Consider the following 9950-nt stretch of genomic DNA (forward strand, 5'->3'; position numbering starts at 1 on the left):
TTCGTGTTTTTCCAGTCGCCACATCAAAACACAAAAAAGCTGATCATCTGACCTCTTAAAAAAACAAACCCAGCTGATTGAAAATGCTTTGAAATGGCCAATAGCAAACCTCGAACGTTAGTGACACCTGAAAAGCACAAACTCAGATAATAAATTTCATACTCTACCTGAATGAGACCTGTAGTTTTGGTACAATTGATATATCCTTTTCGGTTTTCTAACACGCTGCTTCTTGTCCATGGTGTTTTTGCTTGCATAATGAAACAGTGACCTCAGATCACTGAACCGAAAAGCAACTCCTTTCATTATGCTCTGGGCAGTGTCACCAGTTAGAAACATGGAATTAGGGTCATTGATGCATTTCATTAACAGTGCTAACTCAGCCTGGGTGAAATCCTGAATCTCATCACCATAAAACTCATGGATGGACCATGGCAGCTCCCCAAGTTTTGAGAGCCTTTGAGATAAGTTATACAGCAAGTCTTCTTCATCAAAGTAGCCTCTCTGAGACCTTATCTGTTGATAAAGACAAAAGAGGTGATAGATTTCACTTCTGTCTTCTGTGAAGTTTGGTGATCTCTTCCGGCCCAGTTTTTTGTACTGCTCCTCAGTAAGTTTACCCCCGAAGCAACTCAGTGCCTCAAAAGAGCCTTTCAGAAAGGACTTTATTTCTTTCCAAACAAGTGCAGGATTGTACAAGCTTTTACCTTTTATCATTTTCGGCCAAATCTCATTTGCAAATAAATCGTAAGTCACAAAAGTCCGAGGGTCACTCTCCCTAGAGTATCCATCAGCAGTTCTTTCTTCATCACCATCTTCAGCTTCAGCATTACCCTCTTCGTCTTCATCTTGCCAATTTGGTATCACCAACTCTTCCTGGGGACTCCAACCAACAATGGTTCTCTTAAGGCTCCCATCTTCGTTCCTTGGAAAAAATGGGTCAGGCATAGATGCATCCAGTAACAGCAACAACTGCTTGGAGGTGACAAACAGTGGGAAATTTTCATCTTTAATGTCTTGTAGCCTGTGAACGTTTGGCTCCAGAGGCTTGAAATGACTGGTTACCTTAGAAGACTTGCTAAGTTCAATGAAATTCTTCTGAACTTCTTGGCACAAGACGGGATTTTTTGTTACAAAGATCTGGTGCAGATGCTCCAGTCTGTTTGGTTCTTCTGAATTACACATTTGGTCGTCTTCATGGTCATCACGTGGATTTGTTTCTGTATCAGTTGTGCCCGTAGCAATTTCTTCATCCTCACTGTCCTGGTCTTGCTCCTCACTCACCTGCTCCTCACTTGAATCATCACTGTCCTGTTTTTCTTCACATTCTTCATTTTCTAACCTAGGTTTTTCAACATCACTACACTGTCTCTGTCGCCAAGTCTGCCTCTCTAGCAGAGGACTATTTGCCATGGTGGATTTTTCCCAGTATGAATAAAATTTCTTCCAAAGCCTATACAAGCAGCAAGTCGTCTTCCCTGTCCCACTTCGTCCAATTAAAATGATTGGTTCCATGGGCTTTGGATTGAGGTCAATTACTGCGTACTCCAATTCCCCAACTCGGAAAGGGTACTCAACAGCAGAATGTACATCATTTATGATGTTAAGTGCCATGTTAGTACTGAAGCTGTGAAATTTCATTATATTGTATTCCATTTCTGCTGCACTGGCTGGAGGGAAATACTCAGGGATAGTATGTTCTTTTGATTTTTCCCTCTCCAAGTCTTCAACATAACAACGTGGAACACGCTTATGTGTTGTCACATAGTAGTTCTGATGTCCTTCATTTATGCCTTTGAGCTTTTTCCTTAAGATACAAGATAAGCCACGATTGTAGGACAAACATATATTGTCTAAAACACGGTTCAGTTTGCAGTGATCGAGAACAATGGCCCAAATTCTGATCATTTCTGTGTAAACTCTTCCTGATTTTTCTGGAAGACATTTTGTCTGTTCTGTCTCCATAATCTTTTCTGCACTCTCACTGCAACGAGGAGAAAAGTCAATTGCAAGTTCCCATAGCATTCTTGCACCTTTGCCCAGTTTGGCTTCATAAAGCTGGATATCGGCTTTTAAATGTTTCAGTGGCTTCTGAAGACCCCTAGACCACTCCCCATTGCCAAGCCTCTTAATAGTCATTATAGTTTTAGTTTTCAGGTAATGAGGTACATCTTTGCTGCCCAAGGTCTTCAGTGCTTCAGGAGTGCACTCTATTTCCCAAGTCATGTTATCAAACTCCTGCACATATGCCTCGACGTCCAGAATCTTCTCTTCCTCTGGTTCGTCCTTCTCTCCATTAGAGAGGCCCACACTAAATTCCTGCACTTCCTTCTTTTTCTCTCTGTCATCTCCTTTTCCTTCAGAATAACTTCCACAAAGCTGTAAGGATGCACTTTTTCCCTCTTCCAAATTGGTCTGACCTGAAGATTGTTTTTGTACCACAGAATTATCTTTCCTCAGGGCATCACCCCATTTCAATTGCTGAATTAGAGTTGCAATTTCCTGCACTAGACTTTCCTGCATAGTTAAGGGGTTGTTTATCTTTTCCATTTCCTGCTTTGTTAACTGATCATTTTTTGTCTTTACAGAAGACAGAGTTTTTACATCATTACGTGCTGTGTTGCCAGATGGTACTTTTAATAAGGACCCAGAAGACGAACGTCCTCCATTCTTTGGCTGTGACACATCAGAAGCTGGAGTAGGCTTAAGTGTTTTAACCGACTGCCCTGCTATATCCTGCCGGTACTTCTTCTTCTCTGATACAGCAGTATTCCAGGCAAGTAGCAGTTGGTCATTTTTCTTAATTCTGTGCCTCACGTCTCTTCCTAATTTGTTCTTTATATTAAAGTTAACATCAAATTTTGCCAATGAATCCATTATTCTTTTTGTCTGCTTTGAAAATCCTCTCTGAAAAATAACATGCATCACTGTATTTCCGTTATCATCTTGTACATTTGGATTAAGATACGGAAAGTCAGAAGGTCTTGAAGCAAAGAGATCAAGCAGATAGTTCAGGATGTTTATGCCAGTGCCATCTGAAAGCAAGAAAAAAAATAAATCAGTTGCTTACGATTCATGGTAGGCCAAGAATTTTTAATCCTTTTTTTGTGCAAAATCAATTTGCTTTCAAAAGACAAATTTTACATCTCATGTTTTTAAAACAAGTTTGTTTGAAATAGCTCAACACAGCTTTTCTAATATTCAGAAGAAATCATATGGTGGCAGCAAAGCTTTAAAAATTTTTTAGTTTTGTAGCTGCTTATGGAGTATCAGTTAATTTAATTCCTTTTTAACCTCCAAGTCATCTTCCAATATCAGTCCTGACAGCTACCAAACAGAGGATGGTGACTCTGATCATCCAGAAAACAAGCAGCTCTGATACGACACTAGGGTCAACTGGTTCATTTTATTACACTACCCAGAAGGAATCTGCAGCACACAGTTTTGAGTTACATAACTAACCTGTGGCAAATCCCAACTATTACCTGGTACCTGAAGTTCCTAGTGCAATTTCTTACTGAATAAGATTAGCCCGATACTTCTTTAGGAAAAAAAGAGAGAGAAAAAGAAAGAGAGAAAGAGAGAGTGCTAATGCTACTGCATTCCAGTTTTAATCCAAGTGATGTATATAACTTAATCCAGATTACCTGAAACATTTATTTCCTAATGAAAAAAGTGATTAATCAAAATCATTATAGAGGAATTTCACCTCAAAAACTTTGCACAGTGAAAAATACTTAAAGATACCAAGTTTACACTCTTGATTTAAAGTCTACAACTGACCTATGTTTTTAATCTCTGTAAAGCTATTAATGAAATATGCATGCATATTTCATTAAATATAAATACATTTCATACATATAAATACAGTGCCTTAAATTATCTTACCCCTTCAAGTCAGAAATGCATTTTTTACTAATTTAAAATTAAACCTAAATTTGGGGCTTAATTTGACAGATTTTCAGCTTTCCTCACGTGTTTATGTAAGCCCTACAGTCCTTTCACTCACTCCTCTGAACAAAACTCTGCTTGAGTTACAACTGAACAAAAACAGTCAAATGGATTTCAGATGTCACTGTCAGATTTCCTTCAAAGTCTGCTGATACAGCCCTGTTTTTTTCTTTGTTTCTTTCTAGATACTTTATATTTAAACCATTCCCATCTAATACAAATTTTATAGGTTTTCAGAGAGGAGCTTTGCTTTCTAAATCAGCTCGATTAAATAATAATACAGTCAGAAAAAAAAAACAGGAAGTGATGGAAATGTTACAGCTGCCTCAATCCCATCAATCAATTGACCAGCCATTAACTCTCCTCACAGCTCCAGGCACTGCAAATTAAAAGCAGAACATATCAGCTTAATAAAGGTTTGTCCATATCCTTTGGCCTACAAACTCTGCGGACTGAGATATGGCCAAACATCCTGGTCTGCTGCCTCTGTTATCACATGAAAGAAAACAGCAGAGGAAGTGGTACTGAGCTGGACAGGTAAGAAATGAGATCATGAATCATCATATAGCGGAATATCTCAAGTCTGAAGGACATCATAAGGATGATTGAGTCCAACTCTGGGGTCCACACAAGACCACTAAAAAATCAAACAGTATGTCTGAGAGTGCTGTCCAGACACTTCTTGAACTCTGGCAAGCTCGGTGTCATGACCACTGTCTTGGGGAGCCTTTCCAGGGCCTGGCCATCCTCTGGTGCAGAACCTTTTCCAATATGAACTTTCCCTAATGCAGCTTCACGTCATTCCTTTGAGTCCTGTCACTGTCACCAGAGAGCAGGGATCAACACCTGCCCCTCCACTCCCTCTGTGAGGAAGCTGTAGGCCACCATGAGGCCTCCCCTCAGTCTCTTCTTGTCTGGGCTGAAGAAACCAAGGGACTTCAGACACTCCTCATACATATTCTCCTCTAGATCCTTCACCATCTTTGTAGTCCTCCTTTGGACACTTTCAAGTGGTTTTATGTCCTTTAAGTATTTTCAAAATTTGCTGTGAAAATGAGTGATGCCTTCCTGCTAGACATATTTGTGTCCCCTAGACTTAAGCACACAAAAACTTTACCTCTTTTATCTAAACAGATGTGGACTGCAGCATGCAAAGGAGTATCTCCTTTTGCAAAGGAGACATTTCGAGGATCTGCACCCTTGGTCAGCAGCAAATACACCAGTTCAAAGTAATTCTTTTTCAGGCAGATTTGCAGTGGTATTTCAGATTTGGCTCCAGTCCCATCTGGCAGAGCTAGTGTGAAAATAATAGGGGTTAAATATGATAAACCAGATCTGCAAACTACAGAAAGTGCTTGTCAGAGAAATGTACAAATTGATTACTGAGCAGGCAGAAAGAGTTTTTGAGAATGAAAATCTTCAGAATCTCCTTTGATCTTCCAATAATCTAAGCAGCCAGTCCTCCTGTTGCAGCAGGAAAACACAGGCCAGAACATATCTTCTTCAAGTAAGTCAGTCACTGAATGAATTAAGAAATCTCCTTGCAACCCCAGACAGTCACAAGGCTGCACAGCAGGACCGCGTGTCCACAATTTATAGCTAGTATCAAGTTATAACATGAAGTGAAAAATGGCAGAGTAATTCTAGGAATAGAACCTATGCAAAACAAGAAAAATGATCATGTTCACAGTTACTGAAAAAAAGATACTTGGTCATGCCCTTGAATTCACTGAAGTAGCCAATCACTTGTAACATGACAACAGACTTAACCCTAAGACTGTGAATCACATATTCTATCAGGTTCAGGACAGGGGAATTAAAGCCTAAGAAAACTATAAGCAAGGGAACAAGAATCTTTGGCCTTTTACCTCCTAATCTAACTCTGACAGCCAAAGTTCATTTGAAAAACATCTTCCATCCTACATAGCCCTATTAGGTTTCCAGTTAGCAGGTGCAGGAAAAGGTATTACACCTCAACAAGCTTCAGCACTTACACAGAACCACAAAAACTATGCTTTCATATTTCTGAAACTATGGTGCTCCAAACATGCAAAAGAAGATATCTTTTTAAAAAAAGTAATATCCTAATTTTTTCACCTCCTCTTTCTACCAAACATCTTATGAGGTGGACTCGCTCATCCAGTCTGTCACACTGCTGGATAATGCTGCCAATGTCAACATCTGAAAGATTGCAGGTTTTTAAGAGTCCTCCATCTGATGTGTTTTCCCCATTGGCTTTTCCTGTTAGCAACAGCAAAACTTCATGCCACATTTGCTTCTTCAACAACAGTTTTATGATGCTGTTAGCACAGGCCTGGGAGATGTTGCAAAGCACCCCTTCAGGAACTTCTGCAAGACAAACAGAACAAAATAACTCACTCAAAAACAGGCAGTAAAATCCATCTCAATGTAAACAAATTTCAGAATAATGTGCTCATTAAATTCAAATCACAGAACAGCAAAATTCTACACTTGTATCCTTTTGTCTTTATGCTGACAGACAAATAATTTTGAACACTTTTATTCATCATATTGAATTTCTGTGCATATTATGATGTGTTTTCACTGCAAAATACAGCAGTAAAAATAAATAAAAGTACTCAGTTCCAGTAATATCAACTGTAGAAACAAGGAAATGAAGAAAGGGTAAAAGAGCAAAAACTGTATGTTAGCATGAAAACAATTAAGATGAGAAATAGGAACTCACTGTACCTTTCATAGAAGAAAGCAGTTTCAGAAATCTCTGAAACACATCTTCCTTCAATATATTTTTATGATGTAACCCATTTTCAAAACTGCAGAACTTGACAAACTGTTCGAGAGCATCCAGGAAAGAATTGACTACAGCTTTTCTTCTATCTTCTTCTGCAAAACATTACAAGAATTGAAAATCCAGTTCTTCATGGTCATGTTTTCAGGACAGGGTTGTAATACACCATATTATTATATTTCGTATCCCAAAACACATCTGATACACTCAATAAGTACTCTTTACATTAATACATCAGGCTGAAAATTGCAATAGTAGGCAAGCTGCTGCACATGCAAGCAGGACACCGTTGCCTTGCAATGATAAGAATTTTCAGAGTAGATGACTTAAGAACAGTGACAACTTCCAGCATACATTTTTAATCAGATGCCCTGAGCTTGTCTGAATCTCCACTGGCATTTAACAAATACAGCCAAAGAGTAATTTACCCTTTTAAAACTAAACAAACAAACCAGAACAACAAACAAACACATCACAATAAAATGACACCTACAGGTTTAAGATACTTGGGTAATGGACAATTGCTGATTTTAAATCATGTTCTAATAACAGATATAAATGAAAACTCAGAGTCCTTTTCAGAACTGACGGGCAAGAGTAGACTGAAAAACCAGTTTAGTGTGTCAATTCATCAAATTCCATGTTAGCACTGGGAAAATAAGCACCTTTCCATAAGACAACTGGTCTTTCACAAACCAGAAATAACAGTAATAGTTTTTAAAATAATTTGCAGTTTGCCCTTACTTCAAGAGTGTAACTAAATTTTAGGTTCCCTGCTTTGGTTATGAGAGGCTCTCCAGTAGTCCACTCTGCTGCTCTTGCCCCTTCTCATGTGAAGAGATATTAAGTTTCCATGTAACATGGAATTCCAGCTGCATATCACCTATGGGGATCAATGACGGCTCAAAGTTTCTGAACAAGGAGGATCTCTCACTAAAACATTTTGTTTTCAAAATACGTCATCATCTTTTCACATACATGTTCATCACTTCAGGGCTTCTCTTTTTGGTCAACATTTTTGCTTCATTTAAATCATTTTAAATATGTCAGGGATGTTTTTACCAAATGTTTCATTTGCCAAACACAAAGGTGAAGCTAAATGGTCAAAACTGATAAAAGCATCAAAAAGATGCAGTTTCTATGGCAGGAGGAGCTTTGTGCTAAGGGAAAAAAAATCCAGCAGTGGCTTATAACAACTTCCAGCAATTTGTAATTACTTATTGCATGACACATAAAGAAAGTTAGCTGGACAGCAGACACCTTCAGGCAAGGACAAAATGTTCAACGTTGACTCACCAGGGTGACAACACATACAGAAAGTTACATAAATTCCACCTACTATTGCCAATTACAAATAAAGCAATTTTGCACCCAAAGGTTACAATTTAAAAACAGAAAAAGCACCGAGTCCATACGGTACCTTCCAGTTCCACAGAGGAGGAAGTGTGTTTCTCAATGTGACTGCTGACTACTTTGACAGCATCAAAGTTTTTATTCTTTTTCAAAATATCTATGACGTTTCTTGACCGTGCATCTGGAATGGTAGGATCAGCCCCAAAGTTCAGAAGCATGAGCACATCTTCTGTTTGACCTAAAGCATTATAAGAAAAAGCATTAGAGGGGGAATAATTCTCATTGTTCAGGGGCTGTTTTGTTTTGTTTTCTTGTTTTCAAATGTGGCATAATTTCTAGCACATATATATATATATATATGTGTGTGTGTACACACACACAAACACATATATATATACACATACATAAATATATATATACACACTCACATATATATATAAAATTCATCCAGTGTCTTAAGAATTGTTAGGTATTATATCCAAAAGAAACTCAACAAACTGTTAAAAAATAATTATAAACTCTGTCTTTGCTATTGTAAGTTGGGAAATGGGAGCACTGAAACACAAAGTGATGGGGTGCCTCAAGAGCATCCAGTTAATCAGAAGCAGTATGTCAAAAGCCTCTCCTTTGCTATGCCCCAATCCTGTTCTCCAGTTTTTAGGCAAACTGCTCTGTACATAAAGAAAAATCAAAACAGGAGATTTTTCTATTGTTATTGTTACTCTATAAGTCACAAGGTGACTTAACAAAACTGTCTATTTCACACATTTAAGCATGAATACTGTGTACTGATTTTCTTTCCTGTGCAGCAGAAAACACATTACTTTTGTGGTAATAAGCCTTGTAACAAAGATTCCTAGTTTAACTAATGGCAAGTGTCATTGCTTTTAACAGAAGTCACTTTAAGTGTTTTGAAATGCTATACAGAATTACAGAACAAAGACAAATATAAATATCACTTCAAGTTTTGACGCAATGTTTAATAATTATTCTTGAAGTTGAGAAGCTCTCCTCTTGCAACTTCCCACTGCACTCCCAGGAAGCACTTTACAGCCCTGCAAGCAGCAGTACTGATCTTCCAACAGAACAGCTGGAAGAGCACAGGAACACCAAATCATGTAATGCAAGGGAAGATGAAGAAATGCTGAGCAAAGAATTGTTAGATCATTACACTTCCCAAGGCACAGCTCCACACAACACAGTCTCTCTAATTGCATGCACTGAAGGAAAAATCTGGATGAGGAAAGAGTGATGCAGACTAATCCAGCTGTCATGCTTTGCCTCAACAACTCTTACCATTCAAGCTACCTCAGGAATTACTTTTTGTTAATGGATGGAAGCAAAGGTTTTAATACCTTTATAAACATATCTCTAAATATGTATATAGCCTCTTTCAGAAACACAAGAGTCTTATAGTAAAAGATGTTGCAAAAGAAGTATGACTTCTTTCCAGGAAATGAAATTTGTTAGAGACTGCCTCCATCCCATTCATTTTATTAAAGAGAGCCATCAGAATGTCACTGTGTTAAACGACCTCGAAGAGTGGAGTTATCTTGGCGTGGATGCCTGTTTCCTGAGGCCACCTAGTGGGCAGCGTAAGAAATAAAAGGAAGAATGCCAGGCTAAGTTAACGTAAAAGAAACCTCACACAAAACTTGAAGGAAAGCATTTCATTTTTCATCTCTGACAAAGTACACTGCTACTTAGGTTTTAAAGCTTCACCTAGTCAAAACAAACAAATAAACAAGCAAACAACAGAACTGAAAAATAGGATTGGTCTTTAGGAGGTCAAGGCACTTTTAGATTTAAAAGGTAACTAAAAACTGCAGGGTTACTGGAAAATCATAACCAATCAAATCAAGAAGCAAAAATTAAA

At 38.1% G+C, this 9950-nt stretch overlaps 1 protein-coding gene across 1 annotated transcript in view; it reads right to left on the bottom strand.

Annotated features, from left to right (window-relative positions):
• The window catches only part of TRANK1 (tetratricopeptide repeat and ankyrin repeat containing 1), a 41267-nt gene that overhangs the window by 18954 nt on the left and 12363 nt on the right, over positions 1 to 9950 (bottom strand). Inside the window, 5 exon segments of the mRNA XM_010713016.3 lie at positions 168 to 3035; positions 5069 to 5245; positions 6049 to 6300; positions 6664 to 6816; positions 8142 to 8312. Coding sequence (XP_010711318.2) covers positions 168 to 3035; positions 5069 to 5245; positions 6049 to 6300; positions 6664 to 6816; positions 8142 to 8312 — 3621 coding nt within the window.

The sequence above is a fragment of the Meleagris gallopavo genome, chromosome 6, assembly GCF_000146605.3.
Source record: "Meleagris gallopavo isolate NT-WF06-2002-E0010 breed Aviagen turkey brand Nicholas breeding stock chromosome 6, Turkey_5.1, whole genome shotgun sequence".
Classification (NCBI taxonomy): domain Eukaryota; kingdom Metazoa; phylum Chordata; class Aves; order Galliformes; family Phasianidae; genus Meleagris; species Meleagris gallopavo.